Here is a 17,192-nt window from a genome sequence, read left to right on the forward strand (position 1 = left end):
CGTATCACTACCAATCGAGGTGACAGGCATCTTATCTGCATGGCTGTAACGGATCGTGCAGTCACGTCTCGATCCCTGAGTCAACAGATGGGACGTTTGCAAGACAACAACGATCTGCAACACTTCGACGACGTTTGCAGCAGTTTGGAGTATCAGCTCGGAGACCATGGCTGCGGTTAACCTTGACGCTGCATCACAGACAGGAGCGCCTGCGATGGTGTACTCGACGACGAACGTGGGTGCACGAATGGCAAAACGTCAATTTTTCGGATGAATCCAGGCTCTGTTTACAGCATCGCGATGGTCGCATCCGTGTTTGGCGACATCGCGGTGAACGCACATAGGAAGCGTGTATTCGTCATCGCCATACTGGCGTATCACCCGGCGTGATGGTATGGGGTGCCATTGGTTACACGTCTCGGTCACCTCTTGTTCGCATTGACGGCACTTTGAACAGTGGACGTTGAATTTTAGATGTGTTACGACCCGTAGCTGTACCCTTCATTCGATCCCTGCGAAACCCTACATTTCAGTAGGATAATCCGCGACCGCATGTTGCAGTTCCTGTACGGGCCTTTCCGGATACAGAAAATGTCCGAATGCAACCCTGGCCAGCACATTCTCCAGGTCTTTCGCCAGTTGTAAACGTTTGGTCAATGGTGGCCGAGCAACTGGCTCGTCACAATACGCCAGTAACTACTATTGATGAACTGTGGTATCGTGTTGAGGCTATATGGGCAGCTGTACCTGTACACGACATAAAAGCTCTGTTTGACTCAATGCCCAGGCGTATCTAGGTCGTTATTACGGCCAGAGGTGGTTGTTCTGGGTTTTGATTTCTCAGGATCTATGCACCCAAATTGCGTGAAAATGTAATCACATGTCAGTTCTAGTATAATATATTTGTCCAATGAATACCCGTTTATCATCTGCATTTCTTCTTGGTGTAGCAGTTTTAATGGCCAGTAGTGAATGATTGCCCTGGCTCGTCCGGATAGCCACAAGTGCTCGTGACGTGCCAGTGATGCAGATTAGTATTACAGAGGCATCTCCTGTTGGGAGCGGACGGCCTGCCGACCGGACTGTGGAGCCGGAGCAGAGTCGCGGCCGTGGACACGTCAGCTGGCGGTGACGTATCGACCGCCTAGGTGGGGGGTGTCCGTGACGGCGGGATGACGGACGGGACAGCTGCGGCCCGGGTCAGCTGCGCAGCTGTGGCCCGTGGCCGCTAGGCGCGGCCGCGCTTCCCGGAGCTGCGCTACGCAGAACGTTATCTGGCAGGGGAGGGCCCTTCCTTTCCATGCTTGCGCTTCTTTCCGCGAGTGCGCGAGCGCCGATATCGCGCGCTTCCTGCCGACCGCGACCCCGGCCCCGGCCTGCCCGCTGAGGTCGTAACCAGTAGGCAGTAGCCGTCCAACCAGTCAGTGAGTGCGTCCCGCAGCCGCCAGCCGCCAGCGCCGCCGTCATGCTCGTCCGCTCCAAAGCCGTCCTCGCCGTCTGCTTGCTCGTCGCGCTGCTGCCGGTACGTCGCGCAGCGCCGCCACTGTGCGCCAGCCTCTGCGTACCAGTGCTGTGCTTCGATACGACTTTTGACTCAGCAGCTTACGTCGCATCTCCACAAGTCTCTTATTCTGCTCGATCTAGCGACTCGTTTTGGTACTACCTCTGCGACGTGCCTTACCGTTTCTAATTCAATATTGATTTTATTGACAAAAGTGACTGTGAAACACGGACTGCAATGTCTTCTACAGGGGAGGTCACACATAGCGACAGCTACTAATAAATAACTAAAACATAGTCACGAGGCAGCGACGTCTGTTGGTAATACATCTACGACGAGTCTTGCAGCTGTCATTCTCACGTTAGGAATTACAGTCAGTTTAGTGATATTTATTTCGTTTCAATATTGAATTTCCTTTCTCGTTTCATGTGAGTCTTGTTTACGCGTTGGTTAAAATGGCTTGGTTCAAATGGCCCTGAGCACTATGCGACTTAACTTCTGAGGTCATCAGACGCCTAGAACTTAGAACTACTTAAACCTAACCAACCTAAGGACATCACACACATCCATGCCCGAGGCAGGATTCGAACCTGCGACCGTAGCGGTCGCTCGGCTCCAGACAATAGCGCCTAGAACCGCACGGCCACTTCGGCCGGCCGTTGGTTAAATGATGATGCTAATCTCACCCGTTATTTAAGTATGCGAAAACGGATCGAAGCGATAACTTGCATCCCGCTCGCTAAATCATTACATTCTCTCTTTAACAAATAAAATATTGTAACTGGGGCCGATCAAGCAATACTTTTGAAGGAGAACGTTTTCGCCGTTAACTAATAGCCTTACCTAAAAATCAGAAAATTGTTTTGTTATTTCCATGCATACTGCTAGTGTATGGACTTCTGTTACAAATACAGCAAGAGTTTGTGTGATGCTAGGATTCAGTGCTACTTATTCCAGTGTTTGCAGAATGTCAAATACGAGGGTAGGAACTTTGATAGTGACAACTATTTATTTACAGCTCGTACAAAATAGATACGGGTTTCAAAGTTTTACTGACCTTCAAGGCAGTCACCAGCATTGTGTATAACCCGTTTCCAGCAATGTGGAAGTCGTAGGGCTTCAGTCCGGAGCCGCGCTGCTGCTACGGTCGCAGGTTCGAATCCTGTCTCGGGCATGCATGTGTGTGATGTCGTTAGGTTGGTTAGGTTTAAGTAGTTCTAAGTCTAGGGGACTGATGACGTCAGATGTTAAGTACCATAGTGCTCAGAGCCATTTGGACCATTTTGAAGTAGTAGGATACTCTTAGCAGTGGCAGTTGTGTTGACAGTTTGAGTGGCGCGGTCTATTGCCCGACAAATGTGTAGCGAATGAAGTGTTGCCTTCAGTTTAGAAATCGAGTTGAACTTACGAGGGCTTAGGTCAGTGGAGTGCAGTAGATGGTATAGCACTTTGCAGATCCATCAGTAAAACAAATCAGTAACAGCTTGCTCTGTACGTGCTTGAGCATTGTCCTACGAAATGATGGTCAGGTCTTGCAGAAAGTGTCATCACTTCTGTCTCTAAGCTGGTCGTAGGTTGTGTTCCAAAACTGAACAGCATAGAGACAGAAGTGGTGACACTTTCTGCAGGACCTGACCATCATTTTGCAGGACAATGGTCAGGCACGTACGGTGCAAGCTGTTACCGATTTGTTTGACTCATGGGGCCGCTAAGTGCTATACCACCTACTACACTCCCCTGACTTAAGCCGTCGTGACTTCAACTTTATTTCTAAACTGAAGGAAACACTTCGCGGCGTTCGCTTCAGAGCTGCTACAAATTCACCAGGCAATAGACAGCGCCGCTCCAACTGTCAACACAACTGGCACTGCTAAGAGTATTCTAAGACTTCCACATGTCTGGCAACGGGTTATACACGATGCTGGTGACTACTTTTGAAGGTCAGTAAAACTTTGAAACACGTATCTATTTTGTACGAGCTGTAAATAAGTAGTTGCCACTATTAAAGTTCCAACCCTCGTATTAAGGAGAGCTGTAGCTTCTTGTTGTGCCTAGTTCGTAGTTTCTCGGGTATCCACTGCACTCTCACCGCGCTAGCAGTCTCTATACGGTATCAAACGCATATGGGGAAATACCGTGCTCAATCGAACAAGAGTATCGTTCGGCCAGACCTGCTCCGTGCAAGAGTAAGCAGTAAACCCAACACGCGTGCGCTGTTCCACGAGTCCAGATATATAGGTCGACATGTTTGCTGTGTGGATTGTAACCGAACTCTAACGACAGTACACAAAGGAGGTGCCTTGTTAGTAGTAAGTGTCCACTTACAATTCTTCAGCTCACAACAGAGGCTGCTGAGTTGCGCATATGACGAGGGAAGAATGCGCGCAACAGAAATGTAGCGGCGAGTTGGGCCTGCATTGTGACGTAGTCTGCAGCAGAATACTAAGCGCCATTCTAGAAGCATTTTCGTGAGTGCAGTTATGTCAACACTGCGACTGTGACTGACATTAAGGGGTTCGAGCGACGCAAATATATTAGATCGTCTCATCTCTTCACTGAAGAATATGAAATAATATCTAAAATTCTCCGTTGAACTGTACTTGATGACTGCTGTGCAATAATTTATTAATACAGGTATTGCGTGTGCAACTGTTGAAGTGCGTTATTTCTTCACGATAAACGATTAATTTTATTCAGTTACTTCCTTGCTGACAATGTGGGTGTGATACATGAATGCAGATTTCACTAGAAGTTTCCTGGGTAATTCGATGATAGGTCAAGGTTTTGTTAAATCTGCAAAACTTCCTGTACCTTTGTGCGGTGGCAAATCAGCACAGTTAGCGTCATCAGATCTTCGCTGTATATTGTTCGTATTCAGGTCTCTGTATTTTGTTTTCATGCTAGTAAATCAGTGTAAATTGTACAAGCGTTACGTCCTCTACAACAGAATGACTCTTTTTCCTCACTGATTTTGTACATAAAAAATAAAAGAAACTGGTAGACTATAAATGGTCAACACGGGTGCAACAAGGTTGACGATGAAGTCAACTAACCAGACAATATGTTTTGGTCGGCCAGTAACGTCGACCGTACTCAGTCGCGGGGCGGAAGGAAGCGAGGTGTGACTCGTCCCCACTTCACCCCTTGCAGACACCTTCCGCAGATGCTCAATTTACAGCCACCATGTCCGCAGCTTGTGGTCTACTGACTAGCGTTGCTGCCTCTGGACCACGGGGTCCCGGGTTCGATTCCCGGCCGGGTTGGGGATTTTTCTCTACCCGGGGACTGGGTGTTTGTGTTGTCCTCATCATCATCATTTGTGACAGTGACTCAATTGGATTGTGGAAAAATGGACTGTATAAAAATTGGGACTTCGTACGGGTGCTGGTGATCGCGTAGTTGAGCAAGTAAGAAACTTTTTCCGACTGCGAGAATTATCAATTGAAAATATGTCGCGCTTGCCTTTGTTAAAATTAAGAACACGTTTGTGACACGCTTAGACACACTGCAGAAATCTGTACCATATATACATTTCAAATTTTTACTAGATTTTTGTAGGTGAATCGCACAGTAAAAATGGTTCAAATGGCTCTGAGCAGTATGGGACTTAACATCTGAGGTCATCAGTCCCCTAGAACTTAGAACTACTTAAACCTAACTAACCTAAGGACATGACACACATCCATGCCCGAGGCAGGAATCTAACCTGCGACCGTAGCAGTCGCGCGGTTACAGACTGAAGCGCCTACTCGGCCACAACGGCCGGCTCGCACACTGAAGTAATTTTCTATCTTCATCTAGAGCGTAGCGTTGTGGTGACTGCTCGCAGTCGGTACTTAGTCGCGACAACTTCAAGGCTTGGAATCTTACAGTCAGGCCATAAATCGGAGGTACTTGGTTCGATAACCAATGACATACTCAGGTTTCTGCGGTGGAGAGGTCTAGAACAGCAACCACTCGGCCTCGCTAGGTCAAAGAAGGAGCTATTGGATGAAATAAGTAACTTGCAGTGCAAACCGCCGAAGTGGTCCAAACAATAGGCTTTCTCGGAACAGCGTATCATTACTATTTATTAACTCGTTTGAATTGACGTTATATATCAAATAAAAAAGCTTTGCCAATGACTGATTGCATTTCCGGGGAAGGGGGAGGGGGGACTGTGTGGCTGTTGCGCAGCAAGCCACACTAGAGCCTCTGCAAGTTCCTGCGAAAGAGGCAACACAGCGAGAACCTGGCGCAGGAGGAAGAACTAACAGACTGACTGGCTGCTGGGCCCCTACTACTCGACTCGCAGAAACGTCAGTCACAAAGCTACTTCGATCAAATTGTAATCATCTGTCTTTATTACCAAACGCCTAACACAGTAATTCAAGTATTGCAGTTACAGAAGTATGTGTATCAATTCAATCAGCGTAACCCAGTGCGCAAACTACTCGCGCAGTATTCATCCAATATCTGAGAATGAGAGCACTTTGCGAACATCACCAAATTTTTCATATCCTTTGAAATTTTTTCGAAACTTTTTCTCGCTGACGTCCTCACAAAATGACGATAAGGAAAAGGTTTATCGCGTATACTACTGTTTCGTCCGTGCAGTAAAACTGCAGCTTCGGCCATGTCATATTCATTTATTACTGATGTACGACCAACTCTGTTTGGAACACATTTTGAAGACTATATCCACATATACAACTAAATGTGCCTGGAAAATTGCATCTTTGTACGAGACATAGCGCAGGAGATACGACGTTTTGTAAATAGCAATTCGATTCTTCAAATAAAAATGGTTCGAATGGCTCTGAGCACTATGGGATTTAACTTCTGAGGTCATCAGTCACCTAGACCTTAGAACTACTTAAACCTAACTAACCTAAGGACGTAACACACATCCATGCCCGAGGCAGGAATCTAACGTGCGACCGTAGCGGTCGCGCGGTTCCAGACTGTAGCGCCTAGAACCGCTCGGCCACTTTGGCTGGGCTCTTCAAATAATCTGAGGTGGGGATGGATAGTGGTAGATGCTATTTGTTATGCTGGAAACATTGGCATTATGTTCGGCAGTGACATATTGTTTATGGAAGTATATAAATTACTTATTCGCTTTGTACATTTAGTGCTGCAGAAATAGTGTTCCGAGCTGATCACTTAAGCTCGTGAACTGAAAAAAACAGGTAGAATCTTTAGTGACAATTGTACGAACGCAAAGAACGGGAGTGTTTCTCCTGTTGCTAGAGCTCGTAACTAAATCTACCGAGCTATTACAGTTAACTGTGGTCTGTAATGAAACTACATACTTCGCTTAACGTAATTCATCCGCTCTCTAGAAGACAAATGCAGAGATGCAGTCTGTTTAAGGTTTGCGTTGAAACTTTATTAAAAACAGAATGGGAACACGTTAAAACATGGAGGCAAAGAACGTGTGTAAAATACGGGTGCTGTCTCGTATCTGTATTTGCACAGCGATGGAGATGAGGATGCTTCCTACGGGCGCTCATTACTTCCTGGAATCGGTTATGAGCTATTAACAGCAGTTTAAGTCCATATTACCAGAGAATTAAATAACTCCGAAATACGTCGCGCGGTCGTTAAAAGAAATTTGATTGAAAGTGATACTCGTAAGTCTCGCTCGTTTACTTATTTACTCATCCAGCGATCACCGGCCCCGTGAGTCATGCTGTGCATTAATTAACAGTTAGTCGCCACCACTGCCACTGCCACTGCCGTCTGACTTTTTGCTCTTTCCGCCCAACTGACTACATTCACAGCTTCCTCTTCTCAATTAGATCTGCTAAAATATTCGCACCTTTTTTTTTCTCCAGTTTTGTGCGGCTTGATTGACCCATTGGTATTTGTTGGGTGCATATGAAAAGGTTTTTTTTTTCTCTCTGGAAAATTTTGTATTTTCGTGTGAATGATAAGTTGTGTTGTGGCTCGAAAAGTCAGCTGTACACAACGGACGTCCTTAGGACACAAGGTCGTGATTCTACTACAACGCCCGCAGTGTACTGTTATCGATCAGCAGACGGCCTTGCGCTCGCAAGCGAGATAGCAGCTTGGTTTTTACACTAAAGTCGCAGCGGTATAGCCCTTCCTTTGCCCGTATGCTTTTTCCACATCTACATGGTATGCGAGCGGATGTTGGTTTCATTTTCACTGCCCGGTTTTCAAGCAGGGCGTCATGCAGTTGCAAGGCTAGTTCGGTCATTTCTCCCAAGTGCATTACAAAACGTGCTTTGCGTCAGTGTCCCCCTCTACAACGAAGAGAGCTGGATTTCGACCCGGGGAAACAAGAGGGTGTCCAGCTTAAACAGAACCATGCCCGCCACAGCAGTGTACTGTTCAGACTAACTTTCGGCCGAGAGATCTTTACTATCCAAATATGTTAACTAGTGTGTGTTATTTTCAAATTGCTTGACTGGTAGTTGCCGTCGACTTGTTTATAAGCCGGTTTTAACCATAGGTGAATCTCGTTTGTCACTGACTCGAGGAGAGAGGAGGTAGTGGGTTTGAACCATACAGTATAAATACCTCTGGAGTAAGCATCCGGATGGGGAGAACTGATTTTGTGTCAACATACAATGCCAGCCCGGTCACGTGATCTCGGGAGACCGTAGGTTTGCCCATAAAACGCCTTGTACATTTGGAATGTCATCACACGGCTAGTACAGATAGATTCTGTTTGGAAGTGTCGTGGATTTGGTATAGACGTTTCTTAACCATCATAGCAATTTTTAGTTCATCCCTGGAATAAACCGGACTCTAAGCTTTGAAGAGCTGCTTTCCAACAAGTGTCACAGCTAGGATGCAGCCACTTGTTGGCAACTGGTTCAGCCACTGTTATTTTTCTATATTATACTACACTTAATTCTAATGCTAAGTCCGTCGTAGTAAATCTTTGCTGTTATATCATTGCAAAAAGACTTGATAGCAAGTTAGTGCAGTTACAAGTGTGCGAAAAAATTTCGGATTTGCCGCATACCCCTGCTGCTTCGTCGTTTTTTCTGCAGTTTCTGTATATTACTTTCTTCTTTCTTGTAGGCCAGCGCACAATTTTGCTTGCTGGTAACACTTCGACTTATTTATTTAGCACATGTTATATACATGCTAGCACTACAGTACAGACTAAGAAAGAATTGGAAAAAATCGATTGCCTATTAAATGTAGGTACTACAACGCCAGATGTATTCCATATATTAAATATTAAAAATATATCGTATATGAAACGTTCCATTCTCCTCTCCTTCTCCCCCCCCCCCCCCCCCCCTCCCGAACACACAAAAGGTTGCACGAACTTACAAAACAGTTGCCCGTGTAACATTTATTTCAACTCTTCGGTGTCACTTGTTGAGGCATACAACAGCATCAAGGGATGTAGTCAGTGACACGCATGAAGGAACATGATGCCATGTTATGTACTAATATCTTATGCTTGTTAATCAGTGGCCAAACACAATAAATGGAAGGTAAAACCCAAAAAAGCCGTTGAATTTGTACTTTACCAATACAAAAATGTCTGTCGCAAAATTTGGTCCTGCCCATATTTGTAGTAGTAAATGGACGTCAAAGATTTGCAATCTGGCAACACTGTAATCAGGTGTATGGTAACTCCTCTGTCAGGATATGGCAGTATTGTTGTGCTGTTGGTGCAGTGGATTGCGTTTTGGACTAGTTTTTTGCTAGAAGTAGTCAGAGTGGTACAAAATGTTACCGACATTTACAGTTACGGACTACGAACACAGAAATTGAAATACAATAGTTTCCATTGGTCAGCTTTTAAAGAAACCTTGTGCACGTGTTGGGCGCAAATTGTTTTGCACTACTGCATCCACAAGATACCAAACTTGTTATGTGTACGAGACCATCCTCCGTTGGTCCCACGTTCAGGTCCATTACATTTCGTTAGGGCCTTACGTCACCAATAGGACCAGAACGTACTTAGCAAATAATTTCGATGGGCCCATTCAGTGAGGTTATACAGAAAACAGGTTTGGAATCTTGTAGATGCAATGGCGCGAAACAGTTCACGTCCACGACGTACAAAAGGCTTCTTTAGAAGCCGACCAATGACAAAGATTGTACTTCCATTTCTGTGTTCGTAGTATGTAACTGGAAATGTTTTGTAGAAGATCCACTGTAATCGCTATATAATGATTAAGACGCCAGATATCGTACCACGCAGACTACTTTAGCAAATAAAAACGAATAAGCAACGACCCAGAATCGAACTCTCGATCTCCCGCAGCCTAACTCAAAACGCCATCAACTGCACAGCACTACTGCTATATCCTGACAGAGATGGTTACCGTACACTTGATTACAGTATTGGCAATCTTCAACGTACATTTACTGCTCGAAATATGCACAGGCTAAAATTCTGTGACAGACATTTTTGTATTGTTGGTGTGTGAGGAATCGCACTGTGAAGTCAGAGTGCACGAATTTTTTCTTCGCCCTGTATATATATATTCTTCCTTGTTCTGCTAAACACCTAATCCGACCAACGATCGGGAGTGGAATATTTCGAGAACATTTTGCTTTTGAATAAAACACGAGATCATTTCTTCATGTTACTTAAATGTGAAGTTTTTTTTCTGTTAAAACAAACAAACTGACCGTCAATTATGCAGGTACGAGCTATCAGAAATTGCTAAGGGGGAAACAAACCTGGTTTTTGCCAATCTATTTTGGGGTTCATCATTTTCAAAAGAAGTGGCCAGTTTCCGAGCGGTGGATTTCAGTTGCCTTTTATGTGTATGAATACCAAGAAATTACCGCTGCAGGTGACAAAGACTTTGCTCAGATATCGTAAATATTTTGCACACATAATAAAACATTCAGAACATTAATTCAGAATGCAACTAAAACAGCACAGTTCCTCAAAGTGCTCACAAAACACCGAACACAAACTTTGTCTCCTTCTATGTGTTTCTCTTTACACTCGTTGCAACAATATTTCACCGTTGCTGCTACGAATAGCCGGCCGGGGTGGCCGAGCGGTTCTAGGCGCTACAGTTTGGAACCGCACGACCGCTGCGGTCGCAGATTCGAATCCTGCCTTGGACATGGATGTGTGTTCGGTTAGTTAGGTTTAAGTAGTTCTAAGTTCTAGGGGACTGATGACTTCAGATGTTAAGTCCCATAGTGCTCAGAGCCATTTGAACCAATTGCTACGAATAAACAAATGGTGAAATCGGAACAAATGCATGTAATATAATACGTTTCGAAGTCTACGGAATCCACAAACAAACGGTATTCCTGTATCACGTGACAATCCCAGTTTAACATTGATAACATACGCTGAACGAATTCTCACACCAGGGATACTTCTACTAATGGTTCAAACGCCCTGTTCGGACAATGATATTAGTTTTAAATGTGCCGTTACTGTAGTTCAGCACGTGTGTCCAAATAAAGGTTGAATTGAGACGGTTCTGAGTCCTGAAATTGTTCGTTGCAGTACTGAAAAATGATGTTCATCTTGGATTAGGCGGCACACGCCTAGTGGACTGCGCTTCGGGACGCTGTGTAGTCGGTACGTCTACATAAAATCTGCACAGATGAGAGTGAATGGCAACGTGATGTGTATGACTCTGCGCCTATGTACCTTCCTTAATATCTCTAATCCCATCAATTATCGTGCTTTTTATTTCATAGTGAAGGCAACGATTTTCAGTTTATCCAGTGGGAAGTCGAATTGCATATACAACTAATGTACAACCTTTTTTCTTCCAGTGAAGATCGTCGCTACGACCGAAACCGGTAAAAAAATAAATAATAGAAGTCTTACAGCTGATGGCAGATATAGAATCCTTCAAATGTTTTATTCTGCTTCCAAGAAATTGTTAACATAGTATACATAATTCTACATAGAAAATAGATAATTGAATATTTACAGACCTGAAAGCACAATCCGCCATGTCTTCCGCAATAAATTTGTAACAAATAGCCGGATAAATGAACTAGACATATTTTGTTCTACACTCTCAAGGAAATTAATATAGCTGTATAAAGGTGAATGTCTTCAGTAAACAAACTAGAAGGCAATCTTTACGAGGAAAAGGTGAAAATAGCCAAATTAGTTCCATTAGTAATAATGTTTATTAAAATTCCATGACCTAGGTTTCGACGTCTTTTAAAGAGTTTTCAGAAGAATCAGTGATTCACACTGGTTGCATAATGTTGTGTAGATACGTTAAAATGGAAGCGTAAGTCACAAACGAAGACAAAATTCGCCTCCATAATACTAAAATCACAACAAACAGTGCTGAATGTGACAGGTACACACGTGAGAATGTTTCTTTCTCGGAGAGTTTTTCCGGGTGATACGCGTCGTGTAAACAGAGCCGAGATTCGGCTCACCGGCAGGCTCCGAGAGTGGAACAAGATACAGTCGCGCTCTGCAACTTTAGACCATCATGTAGCTGGCAGTTTGCATCCCTCGAGAATTATTCACCATAGCTCTCAAACCAGGAAAACTACCTGCATTGTGGGGTGAGCTGAGAGTACTTTGTGCCCTATTTCACAGGTCGTACACTGCCGCGTTTGGTAATATACAGTATTTTGCCGTACTCGTGCACACGTTAAATAAGCAGTTAGCCAGTTCTTGACGCAGTGCTACGTAACAAATTACGTATGAAAGCATAACAGATATGTTACATAGAATTAATAAGCGAAAATAAAAAAATGACGCCGAAGAGCCGGGATCTCACGATAATATAAGAATATTAATGAAAAAGTAGCGCAGTGCGCCCCATCAGCCTGTAACTAGCCGCTCTACAAACTTGTACTGCCATTGGTTGGTTTGTGGGATTAAAGGGACCAGACTGCTATGGTCATCGGTCCTGTACTGCCATTGTCGTGACGGATACGCACTGTGAGTGAATGTCAGCGATGTGTCGGCGAAACAAAAGTGATGAATATCGATATAGTTTTAACATCTCCACAGAAGAAACTTGCTACAATATCTACAACTGAAGTCATCAGGCAAAGAAGTTTTGTAACATAGGTTAATTAACAGAGAGAGGCAAGTGACGTTACGTTGGAAAGTAATCGTTTTGGAATTCGGAAAAGTGCCATTTAACTTCGGGTAATACATCGGTATCTATAATTTTATATGATGTGCATTTTTTGATTGTATTATTAAACTGGGTGTAGAAGAGATCTTAGGAATTTACGTGTGGTTTCTTCAGTGAATACATCCAAAAACGTTCAAATGAATGTGTGTGTCCGGAAACTCCAGATATCTGCCCTATTTGGCTTTTGAACGTCTGTGAATATCAAAATGAAATTTGTGTAATTTTTGCTTTACCAAATATTAAAGAGAATAAACGTAGCTGGTGCTAGAAGTATTAGTGTCACAAGCAGTTTGATTCTAACATTAATGGATTTACGCATAATAGTATGCAGAATGTCAGTTTTGGGTCCAGTTGTAAAGAATATTTCTTCCATCTCTATCGTTGCCATTCTTGTGAAGTTTCGATATTATCGTGGATTTCCCATCAAAAGCACGTACAATGAAATCTTGCATGCTCAGGAATCATCCCGCCGCCTAATCCGCTCGCTTATCCAGCACTAACACTGCCGTTAACGTTTATTCACTGCCACAAAAAGTATTAAAAATGCAACTGCAGCCCACGCTCTTCCATTACAACCTCTTCCTTCATGCACGGAATTACGACAGAAGGATGTCGCGGACAGTGATGTTGCAGCCATCACAGGCACTCCCACCATGCTGTTTGTGAACGCTACTGTATCGTAGCCCTTAGACAGCGCTTCGCAGCTGCGCCTAGTGAACTCACAAAGTGCTACTGTGAAGCACTTTCTAACGACAGTCAACACGATATGTTGTCATTTTATTTTTATGGAAGTGAATTTTATCGTCGTTTGTGCCTCGTGGCAACATCTTAACGCACCTCCTACAATCACTGATTCTTGTGAGGTGAGGTGGCGCAGTGGTTAGCACACTGGACTCGCATTCGGGAGGACGACGGTTCAATCCCGCGTCCGGCCATCCTGATTTAGGTTTTCCGTGATTTCCCTAAATCGCTCCAGGCAAATGCTGGGATGGTTCCTCTGAAAGGGCACGGCCGACTTCCTTCCCTGTCCTTCCCTAATCCGATGAGACCGATGACCTCGCTGTTTGGTCTCTTCCCCCAAAAAACAAACCAACCAACCAACCAACCATCTTGTGAAGATGTTGTTTTTAAAGACGTCGAAATCTAGGTCAACGGCTTTTAATAAACCTTTGTACCATTTCATATGATTTGCTGTTCTTCACCTTCTTCTCAGGAAGACTGGATTCCAAAGTTGCTGCTTCCAGGCATGTTGAAGATTTTAAAATATGAGACGATTCCGGTATGGTTTGCATAACCTTCTGACTTAGAATCGCATCCTAACTTTGATTTTATATACATGCAGATAAAAAGAGGAAAGGTTGAAGTGGAGTCGAATAGTGGCGGAATTCTTCGATCGATTCAAATTCTTCCTCGTATATCAAGGCATTTTAGAAATTTGAGGCAATGCCGCATGATACTAACCCTGCGTTTGTTGGGGCACTTTCCACATCTCTTCGTGTTGAGCTTGCTTCTCTAGCACGTCAAGTTCCTCATTATAGTGAATGCCTTCATGAGTGTGCGCCCTCAATAGATTGATTACCTGTCCCTTTCTGTTAGTGTTCCGCTTGTTATAAGACACATGAAGATTCTTTGTCAAATACAGGACTTGAAACATTCCGAAAGTCGCTTCGCGAAAAGAATACGATTCTTCAAAGGATTTCAGTGTAAGATCTCTCCAATACTTTCGCCGAGGCCAAGCGGACCAGTCACGAAATGAATTTTTACTCTGCAACGGAGTTTGCGCTGATCTGAAACTTTATGGTGCTGTATCGGCCGCTATCCAGTGGAGCCGTCTAAGGCGCTGCAGTCATGGACTGTGCGGCTGGTCCCGGCGGAGGTTAGAGTCCTCCCTCGGGCATGGGTGTGTGTGTTTGTCCTTAGGACTGATGATCTTAGCAGTTAAGTCCCGTAAGATTTCACGCACATTTTTGATTTTGCTATCCAATGGGCCGCACTTGTAAATAGGCTCGCCGCCAGTGACGCCGCCGCGTTTCTTACAGCCGCCAACACGGACCGGAGAGTGCCGTCACGAACAATTGCGACGCTGCAGATGAGATGCAAGCATCCTCTCTCCGGAGCTTCAGCGGCGGGTGTACTTTAAATTCACTCATTGGGCCCATTTTGGGTGTTTGCCAATTGAATAACATTCAAAGACTTTCATAGTGGCCAGGGCTCGTGATCTGCTGAATATTATTGTACTGAAAACTCACTTTTAAATCTGCAGGATCAGTACATGTTTGATACTGTTAGCAACTGACGCAGCATCTACAGCAGCAAAGTTATGTATCATTTTTACTGTTTGATATTAGATGTATAATAAATTGTCTGAATTCCCTGTTAATGAACAGCATCTGTTCCTCGTTCCTGTATCCATTAAAGAACCACACAGCTTAAAAGGATGTTAAAACAGGCTGGCAGATTAAAACTGTGTGTCAGACCAGCACTCGAACGTGGAATCTTACCCTTTCGTGTTTAAGAGCACTTTATGTAGAGTTGATAGCGACAAGCTACGTTTTTCACTGATAATGTGTTATAACAGTCCTGCAGTTATACAGTAAGGGATACTGTAAGGGTGGATGACTTGATAAGTCAATCTCACGTTTTGTAATCAATAATTTCTAACGTTCGCTGTGTCCCCGTGCATGAGATAGCTGCGTTCGCTCTTTTGTTTTGTTTTTAGGAATGATTCGTTCTTTATTTTTCATACACAGGGCATGTTTCCAAACAATTCCACTATCAACAGTCATCGTGAACAGAAAACGTCACTAAGTAAATAAATGAAAAACCATTTTGCAACCGAGACTGTTCATTCTTTCCTGAAAAACGTTATGCTGTTCCCCATGTACATGCTTTTGTCTGAAAACATAATTTTTTTATGATTGTTAATAATGAAATTGTTCAGGAACGTGTCCAGTGTATGAAAACTAAACCGCAAGTCACGGCTCAAAGGTAATAAACATGTTACTTTAACATCATCGCAGTTTCGAGGCATAATGCGTACAAAATATTCTCGCAGTTAATAAGAATCCATTCTACATCTACGTGATTACTCTGCTGTTCACAGTAAAGTGCGTGGCAGAGGGTAGAACGAAACACCTTCAAGCTGTCTCTCTACCGTTCAACTCTCGAACGGTGCACGGGAGAAACGAGCACTTAAATTTTTCTCTGATAGCCCTGATTTCGCCGTGAAAATTATTAAAAGCATCTCGCATTGAAGTACGAACTATATTTCGAACATCTGCAAACATTTGCCAGTCTTGGGGATTTTGCGTTCTTTTAAATTTGGCATGCTTTTTTACTAATACAAATTTTAGAGAATCCAAGAGACAGTTACGATATTTGGGAATTTTCTTCTGGAAGAAAGGACACTGTAGGATGTAATAACAGGAAGCTGTGGAATGCAGAATGCTGTAGTGGTAGTATCTGGAACGACCGCCATTGACGTGACATTCGAGGCGTAGGCCGCAACATAGTCCGTGATCGCAAATTCCTCTTTATCCCAGCACTGGGTGAAAAGACGCTCCAAATAACAGATGTATGCAGAACAACATTCCCGCTCTAACTAGATTACTCATCGCTTTAATTCGTTGAAATTGGGGATATGCAGATCTTGATGAGCACCCAGAACGAGAAATGCATAGTTTACGTATAAGCAAACACGTCAAACAGAGGTAATGCAAGTATGTAATTAAAATATATTTAAAATAATCGGTGACTGATTGTTAAATTATACGATGGAACGCAACAAAATAACTCGAAAATGTCTTGTTTTATGCGATTCAATACTGGTATGTTACTAAATGGAAGACCCATTGGCAAAGTGTGGACTACATGGATAAATCTGAGTAATTACAAATGGCCTGCGAAGGACATGGCTTGCGGAGAGAGGAGGTGCTAAGCACCGCACTTAGCTGCACTTGCAGAATGCCGAGGACTTGCCGGTAATCTACGAGGGAAACCACTGACAGTAGGCTGTTAGCGAACCATGGGGCCATGGTGTTTCATTGTTTATGTGGGAACCGTCCCAGTAAAGGATGGGCAGAGGGACTGACAAGATTGAGAGGTTAGTGGAGCGTTTCATGGACAGAAGGAGAAGGTAGGTCCTAACTGTTACACTACTGCCAGTTCTCGCGGTGTTTACATAGTTCCGATCAAATGGCTCTGAGCACTATGGGACTTAACATCTGAGGTCATCAGTCCCCTAGACATAGAACTACTTAAACCTAACTAATCTACGGACATCACACGAATCCATGCCCGAGGCAGGATTCGAACCTGCGACCGTAGCAGTCGCGCGGTTCCGGGCTGAAGCGCCTAGAACCGCTTCGTCACCGCGGCCGGCATATAGTTTCGTTCAACCCCTGTATTTACAATATCTAAATCAGAAGTACCCTGAAATCCATACGTAATGAGAAATTGGCCACAAGATCTCTCGGAAAGTGGACCTAACGCTACAGGAGGAGGCGGATTGTGCTATATCGTCAGTAGGGAAGCTGTAACAGCAAAGTGGCTGAGTCAGGAGAGCTCAGGGTCTTCGAACGTGGACTAGTCATTGGATGTCATCAGAGTAACAAATT

General features: G+C 44.0%; 1 protein-coding gene across 1 annotated transcript in view; it reads left to right on the top strand.

Moving 5' to 3' along the window:
* The first annotated feature begins 1,282 nt into the window (after window positions 1–1,282).
* LOC126194748 (syndecan) overlaps window positions 1,283–17,192 on the top strand; it is a 273,357-nt gene continuing 257,447 nt past the window's right edge. The window contains exon 1 of the mRNA XM_049933021.1: window positions 1,283–1,522. Within this exon, the coding sequence (XP_049788978.1) occupies window positions 1,466–1,522 (57 nt within the window). The 5' untranslated portion in view covers window positions 1,283–1,465. The remainder of the gene's footprint in view (window positions 1,523–17,192) is intronic.

Source organism: Schistocerca nitens, chromosome 1 (genome assembly GCF_023898315.1).
Source record: "Schistocerca nitens isolate TAMUIC-IGC-003100 chromosome 1, iqSchNite1.1, whole genome shotgun sequence".
Classification (NCBI taxonomy): Eukaryota; Metazoa; Arthropoda; class Insecta; order Orthoptera; family Acrididae; genus Schistocerca; species Schistocerca nitens.